An 18,109-nucleotide genomic window follows, 5' to 3' on the forward strand; every position below is an offset into this window, starting at 1 on the left:
CAGGAATCGTGAAAACTTCGTCTGCTCTCTGGATGATGTGCCACAAGCCGTATGCATCTTGGAAGTTGTAATGGAATAACGCTTGTTTGCACTTGGCCAGGATTCTTCATAATATAAATTAGGTAAATATGACACATCCGATTATTGGGCTTTGTTCTTAGCTAGCTAGCTAACGTAATCATTAGCTGTGCTCTGTCCACAGGCAATAACAGTTAGGTATTTAGCTAGCGTAAATCATAACGTTACACAGCTTAGCACACAATGATATATTTATGCTAAATGATTTGCAGTTAATTTACACATTACAATCAGCAGATTAGACAACTAAAGGTAGGTATGTGTATGTGTTTGTGTAAGAGAGAGAGAGAAAGACCGAAAGATAATTAAATATACAAAGTTGTGCCCCTTAGACAGGTGTGTAATCTGTGGTACAGCTATGCATTTGAATATAGAAATGTGCCTGTGTTTTATGTGTCAGTGTGTGTGTCCCAGACTCTGATCAAAGGCATTAACACACGCATATACAGCCAGCATCTAGCCTATTGTCAGTTAATGTCCTTCAATATGTGTGTTGATAATGTCAGGCCCAGTGCAGACCGACCACATCAAACAAGCTGATGGTACAGTGATTTAGAAATAAACAACTATTTCTACAGCCACAAATATACCTGTCACCGTATGTGGATGCTTATGGAATTGCCAATCAGACGTCAGGAAAGCAGACTTCATTACTACGCCCATAGTCAAAACCTCCGGCTTCTGGCTCTTAGAGACCTGGATAACGCCAGATAACTCAACGAACGACACCTGCAGCTTTATCTACAGCATACACCTTCACTCACACACCACAACCTTCCAGACATAGTGTAGGTGTAGGCACTGGTCTTCTGACCTCTCCCTCATGGACTACAAGCTCAATATCACTACCTGCTCTGACCCTCTCCTCTCTCGAATATCATGCGGTATCTGTCTCTAATCCATTCAATCTCACCATTGTTATTCTCTATCGCCCTCCAGGTCCCCTCGAACACTTCCCAGATGAACTGGACATGCTTCTAAGCTCCTTCCACAAGATGGCACCCCCCTTCTCCTAATGGGTGACTTCAACCTACCTGACTCCCACTGTCACGTCTCCCACCTACAAAGCTGGCAGCTCCCTGGATCTCATATTCTCCTGTGACTCCAGCATAATTAACACCACGGTAACTCCCCTCCATGTATCAGAACACTTATTTGTTTCCCACTAACTCTTATGCTAAACCCCAAACCACCCACTCCAACTCAAACTCTCTCATGCAGACGCAACCTACGCAATCGGGTTGGAGGGGGGGGAGTGGGGGGGGGGTTGAAGGCAAGGGAGAACAGGTGGGTTTTGAGGCGAGCTTTGAAGGTGGAGAGTGTAGGGGAGTCTCTGATGGACTGAGGGAGGGAGTTCCAGAGTCGGGGTGCAGTGCGAGAGAAGGCCCGATCACCAAAGTTTGAGTTTGGATGTCAGGACAGTGAGGGAGGCAGTGGAGGAGGACCGGAGGGAACGGGTGGGGTGGTAGGGAAGAAGGAGATCAGTCAGGTAGCAGTGGAGGGCTTTGAAGGTGAGGAGTATTGTTTTGAAGTTTATGCAGTGTTTGATCGGGAGCCAGTGGAGAGAGTGGAGGACAGGAGTGATGTGTTCACGGGACCGGGTGTTAGTGAGGAGGCGGGCGGCTGAGTTTTGGACCATTTGCAGTTTATGGAGGGAGCGGGAGGTGATGCCAGTGAGGAGGGAGTTGCAATAGTCATCAACTGAAAAAAAGTACTAACCTTTGTTCTGTATTTTACTAGTATGCAATCCGCTACTAAGGAATCTACCTTGCCTATATTATTACCTACTATGCTAATATGCACTCAAGTCTGTAGCACTGAAGTTCGACACTGTTTGATGAACAATATTACTTACCCGTAGCTGCCAGAGATGTACCCTTCCTGCTGACTTGTTGTACAGAAAATGTAAATAATCCTTGTCCTACCCTACCTCCTCTCTCTTCCAGGTGGTGTAAATGTGAGGCACAGCACAGATACTAAATGACCCCCCCACGCCACCTCTATCAGACTACCAGTGCAGTAGTTTATATACTCTCTCTCTTCCAGGTGGTGTGTATGAATAATGTCAGGCCCGGTCCAGACCACCTCAGACAGCCTGTGGAAGCTGGTGCGTTGGGCCCACAGCCACGGGACCATCTGTTCCCTCATCCCGAACCTCCAGCACATCACCCACGGTTCCCACAGTAACGTCTTGGTCACGGAACCCGGTCCCCACGGCACCAACGCCACGTTCGCCGTGTGGGGCTGTGGCGCCGGCCACGCCTACCACTGGCCTCTCGGTCACCATGACAACAACAGCTCCGCCGGTCAGGGGCAGGAGAGGTTCATCACGGGACGTTCGTCAGCTAAGGTAAAGTTAGTGATGCGAATCCTATCAATTGGTATTGTTTTATTTTTCAGATGTCGGGTCATATATTATGCTCTGTGATGGACCCATTACACCTAATGGTTCCATCAGCGATGATGAACAGTTTTGGTCTTTTGCTATTCACTGTTCACAGATCTGTGCAGCAAGTGGTGGGCGTTGTCTTCATAAAAAAATTATAATAATAAAAATGTTGAATCCTTTTGAAACATACCAAATCACATTACAGCGATGGCTCTCTGATTGGCTATTGCTGCTCAGTAGTTGAGCTGCAGTCAAGCTAAACTACTGAGCTTGGAGCAGAAGCTTGCAACAAACACAGTTAAAACACACTAGATCATATTCATTGTGCTGCCATTAATTTACTATGGACAATGATTCATCGCCGTGTGGGACGTCACTGGACAAGTGGTGACGCGATGGTCACTGTGCCATGAACCATTCATGTTCCCCCGAAACCAGGCAGGACTGCAAGATTGCAGCTGAAATTTGACACCTTGCAACCAAGGAAACTATAAAAGAAGGAAGGGTCATTACGTCACTGTAGCGCGCGAATGCACATTGGTGCCACAGTGCCAAGTGTGGAAACCTTCAGTTCGCCCCACATTGAGTTGAATGGGATCAGCCATCTCCTCGTTTATGACCTGTCATTTAAAACAGGTTATTACCTCGGATGTCAGAATCATCTGTAATTTATTGCATTGTTAACTAGCTAACGTTTGATATATTGGTTGATGTATATTTCCTCAGATAGCTGGTATATTTTTTTATTTTAATACAGGCTTCAATAGAACTGGCACCAAAGTCTGGCACCAAGCAGAGCATAGAACACTGGTATTCTATGCAAAACGGGTGCAAATAGCTCTAAGAGTCCAATTTGGGTCCCTGTCTGAACTGGAATAGGTATGGTAATTCAATCCATTCAGAAATAAACACGGAGGCTGCAGTTCATGCATTGACACTTTGGATTTACATCCATTTAAAATAGATGAAATATTCATTCATGATGTGATTTTTCAGGATTTCAGTTATTTTGTACAGAGTTCCCATTCAAATTTCAATAGAGACCCCCCCTCTTATTTCCTTCCCATTGTGTTCTTTGGGAAAACAACCAGATAGACAATATGAATGAGCTGGTTTTGTGTTTATACAGTAGGTGAAGCATTTATATAAAAACTAAATAAAGGTACACAAGGTGCCACACCCTGCTGAAGAACAGGTGGTCAGTTTGGACAGAGAGCAAAGTGAGGCAGAGTCCATCGGCGCCATCTGTCTGACAACACAAAGGGTTTTCATCACTGTGGTTGCCCTCCACCCGTCCCCACTCCTCTCCACTGTACTCCTTAGACAATGAACGATACTTGGGAGTGATTTTAAATCTTAGAAAATGTCACCTCTCCATACTACCCCGCTCTCTATACTGTCCTCTCCTCATCTCTCTTCCTCTCTCTATCCTGTCCTTTCCTCGTCTCTTCCTCTCTCGATCCTGTCCTCTCCTTGTCTCTCTTCCTCGCTTCTGCTCTCTATCCTGTCCTCTTCTTCTCTTGTGTCTCTATCCTGTCCTCTCTTTATCCTGTCCTCTCCTGGTCTCTCTTCATCTCTCGTGTCTATCCTGTCTTCTCCTTGTCTCTTCCTCTCGTCTCTATCCTGTCCTCTCCTTGTCTTTCTTTCTATCTCCTCCACTCTATCCTGTCCTCCTCATTTCTCTTCTCTCATCTCTATCCTGTCCTCTCCTTGTCTCTCTTCCACTCTATCCTGTCATTTCTTCGTCTCTCTTCCTATCTCCTCCACTCTCTATCCTGTCGTCCTCTTCTCTCTTAATCTCTATCCTGTCCTCTCCTCGTTTCTCTTCCTCTCTCCTCCACTCGATCCTGTCCTTTCCTTGTCTCTTCCCCTCTCCTCTAATCTTTTCCGTTCTGCTCATCTACTCTCTTCTCCTCCATCCTCCTGCTTTGCTCCCACTCCTTTCTTCACTTCTTTCCTCTTTGTTTTTCATCCTCTCCTCTCTTGTAGGTGGCAGCGAGGGGGTCATGTGACCTGTCCTGTAGTGACCCAGCATCGGAGGGGGAGGAGTTCAACAGCCGCCTGTTTGACATCACCGGCTGCAATTCGTCAGCCACGGACGAGGACGCCGACTACGAGCCCCGCCTGTCCATGAAGAGGAGTGTGCCCGGGGCGGGGGGGTTCGGAGGAGTGGGCAAGAAGATCAAACAGGAGACGACCCCAGCGGAGGACTACTACACGGTGGCAGACGCCAACATGGCTAACGACGCCAACATGGCTAACGACGCTTTAGGGACAGGAAGTAACGTTGCCGAGAGGAAGCCCTCCCTGTCACCACAGACGCACCCCCGACTCCAACGCACGCCGTCCCCCCATAAACCCCCCACCTGCCCCCAGCTACTGCCGCTAGGCCCCGGCGGGCAGGGAGAGGGGTTGGGCTGTGAGGGGTTAATGAGCCCCGAGATGCAGCTGATGGGAGGAGGCGGCTGCCCCACAGGGACCACGGAGCAGGTCCCAGGACAGAGCTCTGCCACAGAGACTACGGAGCAGACTGCAGGTAGGCCCTGTACGGTCAAGCTGCCGTGTTTTTCCCACACTGCAACAAGTCTCCATATTGATAAGTCATCATTTCATATCTTGCCTCACAATTCAATTCTTCTTGAAACAAGTAGAGAAATCTGCTAATGGGGGTGAGATAGGCTAATGGAACTTGTTTTGATACAATTCAGCTTGTTGGTTGATACAAACTTTGTTTGTCCGAGGGAAGCAACAGTTGTGATTGGAGGATCAGGAGAAGAGAGCAGAGCTTGAGATGGGATATCTCACTCCATTGGCAGAGCCGTGTGCAACATGTCAGAAATGAAAACGTGGAGAGAAATGGAATTATGTCTTTCGTTCAACAACCACAAACTATAGCGTTCAGAAAAGTAATGCGTCGTATCCTCACTCCATATTAGTGTTGTCACGATACTGGAATTTCGAACTTCGATACGATACCTTGAAAAGTATCGATATTCGATACCACTGGGAAAAAGGTTCAATCTTAAAATAAAAAAAAGATAAATATATATTTATTTATAAATTTTGCTTTTGTTGCTGGTTGATTCTCCTCAGCTTCTCTCTGGTACTATAAAAGAAGATAAACATAACACTTTTAAAACCCTTTGTTTATCTTTAGATCACACATTTAAAAATAACTGTTCATCTCACTTCAATAATTTTTATTGCAGAACATGGTATTTTCTCAAGCAGACAGATGTAAACACTGTAATCTGTGTTGCATGTACCTGACAAACTGAACTGTTTGTATTACAGTCATATTCCAACTTAACTGAATGCACATGTGTGTGTGTGGACTACTGTACTATTACAGGTATTGAAATAAACAATGCAACTTCCTTATACTTTTATTTTTTATGAATAATTAAATATCGATATTGCGGGAAATGAGTATTGAAACTGTTATAAATATTCAGAATCTATATGTATAGAAAAATCGATATTTTTGACAACACTACTCCATATCAGACGATACTTTTTAACTTCAGGAAGTTTAGGGTATTGGCAGTGAAACAGTGCTTTCGGTACATCTCTAGTCCTTAGACTAAAACATGTGTGTGCGTGTGATCCAGGGTCCCAGTGTGAGCTGGAGAGGCTGCGGGGGTTACTACGCACGGAACGGGGCAAGACGGAACAGATGACTCGGACCATCTCCAGTCTGAAAACGGACAGGGAGCTGCTGCAGAACGAACTTACCAAGAAGGCAGAGCTCATCTGTGACTTCCTGCAGGACCAACTACGGCCAGGTAGGAGAAACGCACACACACACACACACACACCCTGCATCATTTGACAACTGAATTCTAGGCCACACCCACTTTAATAGCTTGGAAAGAGTGCATCAGCTCTCACAGCTCGAGCATGTTCCACTGCCTGACTAGCCCTACAGTAGCTGCCGGATTGGGACCTTTTGCTGATACAGTATACTGTATGCATGCGTATATGATGAAGAGCACATGTGTAAGCACAGTTTTTGCAGAAGAACAACAAATATGACGGCCCTTAGTCAGCTATTGCTAGCGAGCTAACGTGTGCTAGTTAATAGCTCAGTCATCTGCCTTTGCAATCTAGTTGGCATTTCATTTAGCTAACAATAGTTAGGTAGTTGGTATTATTTGATCTGCTGTCTTAGCGAACATAGTACCTTTGTTTCCAAATTGCCCATTGCACCCACAGTGCTCCTGATCCAGCAGATAGAACATAGTGTGCTAGCTGGGTCCTGATCCAGCAGCTAGAACTAGCATAGTGTGCTAGCTGGGTCCTGATCCGGCAGCTAGAACTAGCATAGTGTGCTAGCTGGGTCCTAATCCGGCAACTAGAATTAATCAGGTTGTGACGCCAACCGCCTGTTTGCCCTCTATCCTCTCCAGAGAAGAGACGGCCTCATTCCTCCAATCAGATGGAACCAGGAAGTTCCCACATGACATTTCCTGACGATGCGGCAGCGTTTGATTCGCCGGCGCTGTTCGACTCATTTGAGGAGGTGGAGCTTCACAGGAGCCTAAAGAGCAAGAGGAATCGTGACGGAGAGAACACACGTGTCAGGAGTAAGAAAACACACACACACACACACACACACACACAGGGGCAACGTCCATCAGAGTCTGCTAAATTATATTATACAGGTGCTGTCTGATGAAACCATTTGTCTTACAAAAAGCCATTGTCCGTGAATTTAAGAAAACTTGATGAATGAAAAACCAATAATTTATTAAATAATAGTGGGTTTTGAATGGACTTCAACGACCCACAGATTTATTGTATACACATGCTTTCAAACCAGGCTGCAGAAACAAATTAGTGGGGGGGGCATAACATTTTCTCGGGGGGGCACAATGGTTTTTCAACACAGGTTCCCTTTTATACGTTTCAGCTGGGACAGCTAATGCCCCCTAATGCCCGCCCATGCCGCCGGGTCTGCATGCTTTGTACAGTAAATAACTCTACTTGAGATGGCGCTGCTCCGACCGGCTGCCTTTCTGTTCGCTCCGTCGAGACTGTGTTTACTTTTGTTAATATTTATAGTTTTTAGAGTTTTGTTCGTACCAACTGTTGGTGCATTTAATGTATATGACTGTCAGTCACTCATAGACATTGGATTACGGGAAACTTACCAACTGGATTACTCACTGGATCAGCTTTCCGAACCGCATCAATGGCCTGAAGAAATTCTCCAGAGAATAGGACCAGATCCTTTGTTCCCAGAGCCCAGGAAAAGACGACGAGGAAAGAGGGCTGGGATCCGTAACAGGCTGAGATCCAGACGCCACCGTACACCACTGCCCAGTATATTGCTAGCCAATGTACAATCAATTGACAATAAACTGGATGACATCCGAGCAAGGATTCAATATCAAAGAGACGTTAGGGACTGCAATGTCCTCTGCTTCACCGAAACATGGCTCACACCGGAGGTTCCAGACCACGCAATTCAACCAGCGGATCACTTCTTTATCCATCGCAAGGATCGGTCATCAGAGTCCGGTAAACAACGTGGAGGAGGTATTGCCTTCATGTTTAACAAAAATTGGAGCGATCCAACTAACGTGAAGGAATTATCCAACCACTGCTCCCCAGACCTGGAATATATAACCATCAAGTGTCGTCCTTTCTTCCTCCCGAGGGAGTTAACGGCGATCATCCTGATCGGAGTGTATATTCCACCGCAAGCCAGCAACAACGCCGCGCTCTCCAGACTCCACGACGAGGTAAATAGAATACAAGTGGCGAACGTTAACGCCGCCATTTTGGTGCTGGGCGATTTCAACAGCGCCAATCTGAGAAAGGTATTACCTGACTTCTATCAGCATGTGACTTGCAACACCAGAGGCGGTAACATCCTAGATCACTGTTACACGCAATTTAAAGGTGGCTACAAGGCTCATTCTGATAGTGGCTTTGGTAAATCAGATCACGCGTCAATCTTTCTTTCACCAAAGTACAAACAGAGAATTAAAAGTACTCCTGTAGTCTCGCGAGAGGTGCAGAAATGGGATTTGACGTCAGAGGAGACGCTCCGGTCTGTGTTTCACTGCACAGACTGGAATGTGTTCCGCGACACAGATAACATTAATGTCTACACGGAGACAGTGCTGGACTATGTTTGTACTAGGGTGGAAGAAACAATCCCCACTACCACAATGAGAGTTTACCCAAATCAAAAACCCTGGGTAGACAAATCCGTCCGTGAAGCTCTGAGAGAGCGCACCAAAGCATACAACGACGGCCTAGTGGCAGGCAACATGAATGACCACAAGGTGGCGCGATACAACGTAAGGAGGACAGTGTCAGAGGCCAAACGGCGCTACAGGGATAAAATTAAACTCCAGTTTGAACAAGCTGACTCTAGAGCTATGTGGCAGGGGCTCAAAACGATGACAGACTACAAAGGCGCCTCCCTCAAACTGAACAGTGACATCTCCTTAGCAAATGACCTCAATACCTTCTATGCGAGGTTTGATGCTGGTAATAACAACACCAGCTCACAAGCCTCGGCAATGGGGGGGGGGGGGGGGGTCGGCTGCTGATGGAGGCGCAGTGTTCAGGGTAACAGAGCATGAGGTGAGGCGGACCTTTAAAAAAGTGAATATCAGGAAGGCAGCAGGTCCGGACGGCATCCCCGGCCGCGTCCTAAAAGTCTGTGCCGACCAACTGGCCCCAGTATTCACTGACATATTTAACCTGTCCTTAGAACAGGATGTCATCCCCACCTGCCTGAAGAAGTCCACTATTATCCCTGTACCCAAAAAATCCAAGCCTGCTTGCCTCAACGACTACCGCCCTGTAGCTCTCACCTCCATAGCCATGAAGTGCTTTGAGAAGCTAGTAAAGGGCTACATCTGCTCCTCCCTCCCCATCAACATGGACCCCCTGCAATTTGCATACCGCCCCAACAGGTCCACGGAGGACGCCATATCCCATGTGCTGCACACAGCAGCATCACACCTGGACAAGAGGCAGGGGAACTATGTGAGAATGCTATTCATCGACTACAGCTCGGCATTCAATACCATAGTCCCCTCCATACTCATAGCCAAGCTCAGGGACCTGGGCTTGGGCTATGACCTCTGCCAGTGGGTCTTGGACTTCCTGACTGGCAGACCCCAGGTGGTGAGAGCAGGCAACTGCACCTCCTCATCCATCACCCTCAACATAGGGGCCCCCCAGGGCTGTGTTCTGAGTCCCCTCCTCTACTCCCTGTACACACACGACTGTGTGGCTCAGCGGAGTAGCAATACAATCGTCAAATTTGCTGACGACACAGTGGTGGTGGGCCTGATCTCTGCCAACGACGAGAGGGCCTACCTGGAAGAGGTCAAGGTCCTGGCGGGATGGTGCCAGGAAAACAGCCTCTCCCTGAACGTCAGCAAAACAAAGGAGATGATTGTGGACTTCAGGAGGTCGGGGGTCAAGGACTACAGCCCCCTCAGCATCGACGGGGCACCGGTTGAGAGAGTCAACAGCTTTAAGTACCTCGGAGCCTACATATCCGAGGACTTGACATGGACCACACACATTGACAGTGTTGTGAAGAAGGCACGACAACGCCTCTACTTCCTCAGGCGCCTAAGGAAGTTCCAAGTCAGCCAGAAGATCCTTAAGAACTTCTACTCATGTACAATAGAGAGCATCTTGACCGGCAACATCACCTCCTGGTTTGGGAATAGCACTGCACAAGACCGAAGCAGACTACAAAGAGTGACACGTTCAGCCGAACGCACAATTGGAGGGGGGCTCCCCACCCTCCAGAACATTTACTACAAGCGTTGCAAGGGCAAGGCTAAGAGAATCATTAAAGACTCCAGTCACCCGAACAACTGCCTCTTTGAACTGCTGCGGTCAGGCAAGCGATACCGGAGTCTCAAGGCGAGCACAGAAAGACTCAGAAGAAGCTTCTATCCCCAGGCCATCAGGCTGCTAAACGAACAATGAATGAACACTACACAACAACAACCACCAAACGCAAATAGCACACACATCCACACGCACACACTCACTTTAAACAAACACACTGTAGCACCCACTCCACACACTTTATAGCACACACCCACTTTAAACAAACACACTGTAGCACCCACTCCCCACACTTTATATTTATGGATGAAGGATTGCACTACAACTCGTACACCTTACTGTAAATTGTACCTAAAATTGTACCTCATCCCATTTCTGCTTTGCACTAGATAGTACTGTACATTAGTACACTGCATAGTATTGTGTATTGTATATTATATGGTAACTCAGAACATTGTACATATGTCTATACCGAACACTGTGACCTCATTTTCTTCTTCTAAATTCATGCTATATTATGTTATTATGTTATTTGATACTATCTTGTCTAGCACAGTCTCTGGAGCGTAACAGTAAGAAGCATTTTGTATGAAAGTATTCTGTACTTCTGTATGACAACTATTAAAGAACTTGAACTTGAACTACTTGTCTCTCTCTCCCGCTCTCGCATAGTGAAAAACGTGGTGGGTGTCATCGCTCGCTACATGACCGCCCTCCAGGAGTTTCGCCGCAGCGTCTCCATGAAGGTGGCCTTCGACCGGGTCGGCGTGGACCGTAACACCATCTCCCGCACAGCGGCCATCGCCGAGCTGAGCCTGGCGGCACCCGAGGTGTTCCACGCGCTGGCGCCGTGGGACGAGAAAGAGGAGACGCTCGCTCGCTACGCACTCCGCTGCAGACAGGCCATGGACGAGAACATCAAGGCCAAGATCAAGACCATGAAGGCCAAGGGAGACCTTCTGCCTATCGTGTCCAAGTGATGACAGAGGGGAGAGGGGAGGGGGGAGGGCAGACTGACTTGAACGGACCTACACTAATGTGATATTCTCTAGGGCTAAAAGTCGATGAACCGTCTGTCAGAAACCCCTCAGTCAACTGAGATTCATCAAGTCATCTTCTCACTTGTTTTCTTCCGTCAGTCCGTGTACATTACAATAGACCACTGCACTTCCAATAGACTTTTATACACCGAGTCTCCTGAACACGGAGAGACCAATCCCAAGTCGATCGGCACTTTCTCGGCCGAGCTATAATCACTTTTTCACACCTACTCCCCAACTCTGCATGCACAGATTGATAAACCTAGATCTCTGGACAATCCAAAGCAAAACGGTTATTGAAAGTAGACTTAGCATGGAGTTAGGAAATGTCAGTCAGTGGCTTTCAGAAAATCGACTGTCTCCATTTAGGAAAAACGGAATCTATTTTATTTTCTACTACAAGGAAACAGAAAAAACAGGAAGGTTTCAAGATACAGTTGGGTAGCTCAGTTGTCACCAGTACCAAATCAGTGGTGTATCTAGGTTGTACTTTAGAAAACACACTCTCAGGGAAAAGCATGTCGAAAAAGGTAATAGCCAAGGTTAACAACAGAATAAAATTCCTAGCAAGAAATTCGAAATACCTGGACAGGAAAGCTCTTAGAGCACTTGCAGGGGCATTAGTTCAGTGTCATTTCGACTATGCTTGCTTGTCCTGGTATGACAGTGCCCCCAGCAACTTGAAAAATAGACTTCAAACTGCCCAGAACAAGCTAGTTAGGATAGTCCTGCAGCTCCCCACTCGTACTTAGACCAGCCCCACTTCAACAGCCTAGGGTGGCTCAGGGTAGAAAAAAGAGTATCCATGATCAGATTATGCCTAGTCTATAGGATTTATAAAGGGGAGGTGCCAAGCTACCTTCACCATTACTTCCAACATGTCAAAAACAATCATAGCCATGAAACCAGAGGTAGAGACACATAGTTCCGTTTAGATTTAAACTAATTTCCTACGGCCAGCAGACCTTCCTTTACTCAGCTGCAGTACTGTGGAACAGCCTGCCCAGCAGCATTAAACAGGCCCCCGGGGTAACTGGCTTCAAAAAGTATGTATCGGCATAGGAAAGAGAGGGTACCATATTTATTTATTATTCTTTTATCTTCAACTGTATATGCATATTGTATCTTAATGTTTTCTGATATTTTATGTTGATGTATGTCCTGTTTTTTAATACCAGGGACCATGATGATGATAAGTGCTTGCATTTTATCATGTTTTTATCCCTTGGATGTCTAATCCACAATCAAATCAATAAACCCTGGGCAATCTGCATGCAGAGTTGGGGAGTAGGTGTGAAAAAGTGACTATAGCTCGGCTGAGAAAGTGCCGATCGACTTGGGATTGGTCTCTCTGTGTTCAGGAGACTCAGGCGTATGTATACAAGTCTATTGGATCATGTCTCCAGCACCCCCCCACAGCCGTAGCTACAACCACTTAATGTCAAGGCTCTAATCCACGTTCATTCATTTTCTCCCCCGCTCTCTCTCTCCCATGATTTCAGAATACCGGAAGTGTTGCGGTGGTCTAGGATATTATGCTGATTCTGTGCCGATATTCTCACCGGCTCCATTGTTGGACGTTAATTAGTAGTTTTCTACTTTGAAAGACTTGCGTAGACTAATCCTGACATGATGTACACGTTGGCCTGGTCTTTTGAATTCACGTGTCGTTGGGTGAGATGATATAGTGGATCGTACAATAATAATTTGTAGCGTCGGTGAAGTTGTTTTGAGTCATATGGTAGGTCTGAATTTACGATGTCTTATCCCACACTATGTCACACTTAATTCATTCTACGTATCAAAGCACACACACACTCTCCTTTGTACATTTCAATGCACACTTGGCGAACAGGGGTTAAACAAACATTTGCACACATGTAGGAAACGTGTTTATCGGAGGAGAGAATGTAACTACTGGGCCTGTAGTAACGCTAGGTGTTCAAAGACGGCGTTTTCTGAAACTAGGGGTTGGAACCACTGATATCAGTGATTGGGGACGAGAAACGGGCAACATGCTTGTTTCTCATAGGCCTTAACAACATTATAAGAAGCCTGGTTTTCTCCCCAGGTAAAGAATTGTCCCCAAGATCACTTAGCTTTTTCTACACAGAGATGCTTTTTGGACACAGAAGACGAGGGTTATTTCAAGAAGCAAGAAGAAGCCACTCTTGGTGCTCTGAATAATATTTTTTATTAAAAGTTAAAGGTTGTTTCTTGTGGATTTCAGGCGGCTGTACCAATCCAATAATTTTGATGTACACGACTCTATTATTAATTATTTTGTTGATAATCAACCATTTAGCATTCATGTATTTATTATTTATTTACCCATAGAATAAAAATGGATAGGAAAGTCAGGTTGACTCTGAAGAAGACTATGTGGTCCAGAACCCATCTCTATGCAGGTCCATCAGTCATCTCTTTTTGCTACAATGAGATGGCGGCCATAGAATTTTAATAAGGAGGTCTTGTAAGTGAGCACTCTTATGTTTGTGAGTGTGATACTCATCGTGATTGGCAATCACAAGTTCACCACTGTATAATAACATCTCTCTTAATTCTGAGGCTCTTGCACCAAACCAATGATCATTTCCATAATGACGCAGTCAAAAACATTGTTGGAACCCTTCCACACATTCGAACAGTGCTTGTTTCTACGTATGTGTGTGTGTGTATATGTGTCCAGATAAACCTAAACATTCTATGGCAGCCATCGTGAATGTACCGGTCAGGTCACTCAAGAGTGTTGATTTTGAACGAGGAAAACCATGCCCAAGTTCTGTGGTTTTGACTTTAGAGATAATAATAAACAAGATGAATCGGGATAGATGGAAATGGCCCTGTATTTAGGATGGTTGACATATTTGGGCTCTGATCTTTTTTATATGCGTGTGGACTCTGTTCGATGTTGTTGTGTCTGCTGTGTGTGTGTGCGCTGCCTCCTTGCCTACCGGTGTTCCAACAATAAACCACTGAAAACCTCACGACTGCCATGTCATGGCTTATCTACTTTATACTCTACTCTATGTTCTCGTGTGCCTCCTCGGCTGGACTGTATGAAGAACGAGTGCTTGAAGGCTAGACATCACACACATTCTTCTTAGCCATTTAACTCCAAGCGGAGCATAATTATGCCTTCGACGACTATTCTCCATCACACACATAGCCAGATGGATTGTTTTCAACTTGGGAACGTTTGATACATTGCTGCTGTGTGTTGTGTGAAACCGAATTTCCTTTGTGATAATAAAGAAAAGAAAAATATAGTAGCAAGGGGCCAAGCACAATAAGCTCATCTAACCCTCGACTACACATGATAATAGATGTATGCAAAATAGACAGAGAGGGAGAAGGGAGCTGGCAGCAGAGATGGGCCAGGAATAAGAGGAAGATTAGAGCGCCTTTCTCACCCCCCCCCCCCCCCCCAAATTTGGTTTATTTAAAAATGCTTCTCGTGAAAATATACTTAGATTATGTGTGTTACAGTTTTTGAAGAAGAGTCCATGATTAACTACAAGTACCTGAATATGACATTTTCTTCTCATTTTGGCAGACCTCATCTTCAAAAGTAACGGTTCTAAGGTTTGTGGTTCACATTTTGATAATAGCGCCGGCTTGTGGCCAATTGACTCAAAACTACATGGCTCCTTTTTGTCACAGGGCAGGCAAACACATTTAGTAAGTTTTGTGCAAATTAAACAAAGCTTTCATAACAATTTTATATGACTTCCTTGAATCTGTGGAGCACGTTTGTTAAGTTTTGTCTAAATGTAATTTGAATTATTAAGAACCCTTTTTCCCTTCCTGTTCTCAGTGGGTGTAGCACACACTTCATTCGTTATAAATTATTTCCTTCCCTTGGCAACTCCACATGCCAGTAAAAGACGTTTACAAACTGGGGCAGTATAAACAGTGTTCCCACAATTACAACATAAAAGAAATCAGACATACACATACTAGGTATTTATCATCCAAGTAGGGAAATCCAGGTGGTCACAGTGCAAGGGAAGATATACAGTATACTGTACACATACAGTAATACAAATGTAAGTAACACAGACAAGAAAAGACGCACCAGATTTGCTCCGTGGGTAGCAGCCATAGTCGTCCACCACTCTGAAAGTGACCAATCGAAATTACAAATAGGTGCCTCACAACGCTGGTGCTTGCAGTGTCTGTATTCTCTACCGCTTTGTATCTTATCATATTGTTTTTGTGTTACACCATATAATGAGCCAAATAACATATTATGCAATAGAGGCCTTGCATGTATTGTTTAGAATGCCAGTTTTCGGTTTGTGTACAAAACATCAACAGAAATGTAGTAAATTGGATTTCTGGATCTTTAGAGGTGGGGGGTAGAGAGAGACGGGGAGATTGAGAGAAAGAGGTGGAGGAGACAGAGATGAGGCATGGGTGTCTGTATGAGTGTGAGACAGAGTGATCTCTTATTATGAATACATTTTGAGATTTGATCATGATAATCTGATGTAATGAGACAATGTTTCTGGGTGTCTGTCTGCTATCTTGACTCATATAGCTGTATTTATTTATTGAAAATCTGTGCCCGCATTACATCCTCCCCAACTATTTGCACTGCTTATAGCAAGGTGTAGTGGTTACATCATTGGTGTTTCCCGCACGGTCCACCCTCCTTGAAATGGCAATGTATTTCCAATGGACCCATTTCTAAATAGTCTTGTTTTAAAACAAATAAAGCATGAACATTGGCATGGTGTACCTTTCTGTGTGTATTCATCCACATTTTATAGCTCAACATGAAATTATTTTCCGTAAAAGTAGCTAAAATCTTTTACGTTTTCGTTCACTGAGGAACTACACTTCACTTTGGCGCTGCTGACTTGACGTCACCACAGCGTAGACTCCTGGCTGTATTAGGCGACCACACTGAATGGTAAGTGTAGTTCTTTTTTAACGACAAATTAAAAACCTTATAAGTAACTTTATTTCAACCAAAAATGCTTAAACAATAATGTTAATGATAGAAGTGAACTCATTTTGTGCAAAAAATGGAAAGCTTGCCAATGTTCATGAGGCAAAATGATTACAATAGCCAATAATACATTTTCCCAATGATAAATCCCTATACGGGTGGACCGCACAGGAAACTAAAGTGACGTCAGACTAAACCTCCCTATACATACGATACGAGCTCTGGCTCGTTGGCCACAAACCAATGCAAAGTCAATGGGGTCAAGGTCCTGTCTGTAAGAGCTGTCTGGGCGGCACGGTGGTGTAGTGGTTAACACTGTCGCCTCACAGCTAGAAGGTCCAGGGTTCGATTCCTGCTTGGGGACCAGGTTGCTGTGTTGCCAGTTACCCAGGTGGGGTATCTCCCAGGCCTTTCTGCATGGAGTTTGCATGTTCTCCCAGTGCTCACAAGGGTTTCCCCTCCCGATAAGATAAACCCAATGGAAAAACATGCACAACAGATCGCTAACGCTGTCACGTCCCTGACGAAGACGGACAGGAGCAAGTGGATTGGTCCCCGGGCGAGGCGCACGCTGCAGCCCTTGTCTGCTCTCGGCTGCCCTTGGGGGGGGAAGGATGATGGGATGCTTATTGCTTATTCCCAGAGGAAGAGTACGCCCGAGTGCTTCCGCGTTTTCCCTGATTGGCTGCGACACGCCCCGCGGCAGGCGCGGCAGCCGCAGAGCGGAGCTGCGGTCCGTTGGTGACAAGTTCGAATCCCTTCAATTTTTTTTAACGTGCATTCTTTCGCCGGTTAAGTTTAGGCGTTAAGGTTACGTTTAGGCGCTGTTAAGGAGCTGGTTAAGGTTAGAGTTTGTCTTAGAGAATGGCAATATTCTTTCGGAGTTGGTTACGGTTAAGGTTAAGGTTAGACATGGTTAAGGTTAAGGTTAGGCATTGTTTCGGAGTTGGTTATGGTTAGAAGGGTTAAGTCTAGGCGCTGTTAAGGAGCTGGTTAAGGTTAGAGTTTGTCTTAGAGAATGGCAATAGACAGCCTATTTCCGCGCTGCAGCGCGAGGCAATAGACAGCCTATTTCCGCGCTGCAGCTCTCTCACGCTGCCGTGGTCACATGGGCGTCATGGCCAATCAGAGAAAACGCGGAAGCACGCGACGTACTCTTCCGCTGGGAATAAGCTACACGCTGATGGGATGGGAAGTGCAGAGAACATTTCATCAGCGACTCAGTGCATGTGTGTGTTCCTGTGGGTCGCCCATCGCATGTGTGTGTGTTAAATCTGCATGACAAATAAAGACTTCTGCCTCTTAACACTTTCAGAGCCCAAGCTTAACCTTGATTTACCGGTTGAATGCCCACCACCCACTTCAATGTTAGCGTTAACAACGCCTAATCTATGTTTTAAATTATGGCTATGTGTCTAATCTGCCCGTCGCTTATCAATAACTCGTTTTCCAGTCAACATTGTCGAAGCGGATTGTTTTTTTATCGGTTCATTTCCGTTTTATAGCATTTTGAAAAGCCCTCGTTTTCAAGGAAAATATAAAGATTCCATGATAAAAGACGTTTACTGGAATATTCTAGAATACACAAAAACTGTCATTTTTCAGCCTATTTATGAATCGTTTTCAAATAAACGCTAGATTATCAAGCTGAAAAATCGATTCTCTGATTTCCTCATCAGCGATCGCGCACACAGAGACACATCACACATTCTCGAAGACACTCTGATGTCACGAGACCGCCGGCATCTTGGTATAGGGGGACCATACGGATTTCTACCATCAAATGCATGCGTTGAGGTCCGTTTTTATTAC

The 18,109-nt window shown here is 45.5% G+C and overlaps 1 protein-coding gene across 2 annotated transcripts; it reads left to right on the plus strand.

Moving 5' to 3' along the window:
- Positions 1-14,364, plus strand: kiaa1958 (KIAA1958 ortholog). Of its 2 annotated transcripts, XM_084324054.1 has the most exons (8): positions 40-122; positions 585-620; positions 1,018-1,202; positions 2,125-2,428; positions 4,457-5,003; positions 6,079-6,252; positions 6,877-7,053; positions 10,973-14,364. In XM_084324054.1, the coding sequence occupies exons 4-8, from the start codon at positions 2,141-2,143 to the stop codon at positions 11,278-11,280; spliced, it is 1,494 nt and encodes a 497-aa protein (XP_084180180.1). In that variant the 5' UTR covers positions 40-122; positions 585-620; positions 1,018-1,202; positions 2,125-2,140; the 3' UTR covers positions 11,281-14,364. The 2 variants fall into 2 exon arrangements, with proteins under 2 accessions (XP_084180179.1, XP_084180180.1); XM_084324053.1 differs by lacking the exon at positions 585-620 and having other exon boundaries at positions 1-122.
- The last annotated feature ends 3,745 nt before the right edge of the window (positions 14,365-18,109 follow it).

This window comes from Notolepis coatsorum, assembly GCF_963971535.1.
Source record: "Notolepis coatsorum genome assembly, chromosome: 11".
Lineage (NCBI taxonomy): Eukaryota > Metazoa > Chordata > Actinopteri > Aulopiformes > Paralepididae > Notolepis > Notolepis coatsorum.

Bases quoted from the DNA above. Each gene is read 5' to 3' on its own strand.
- kiaa1958 (XM_084324053.1), top strand. From the start codon at position 2,141: ATGTCAGGCCCGGTCCAGACCACCTCAGACAGCCTGTGGAAGCTGGTG. The intron at 5,004-6,078 runs GTAGGCCCTGTA...CGTGTGATCCAG, and splicing joins GACTACGGAGCAGACTGCAG to GGTCCCAGTGTGAGCTGGAG. The intron at 6,253-6,876 runs GTAGGAGAAACG...TATCCTCTCCAG, and splicing joins GCAGGACCAACTACGGCCAG to AGAAGAGACGGCCTCATTCC.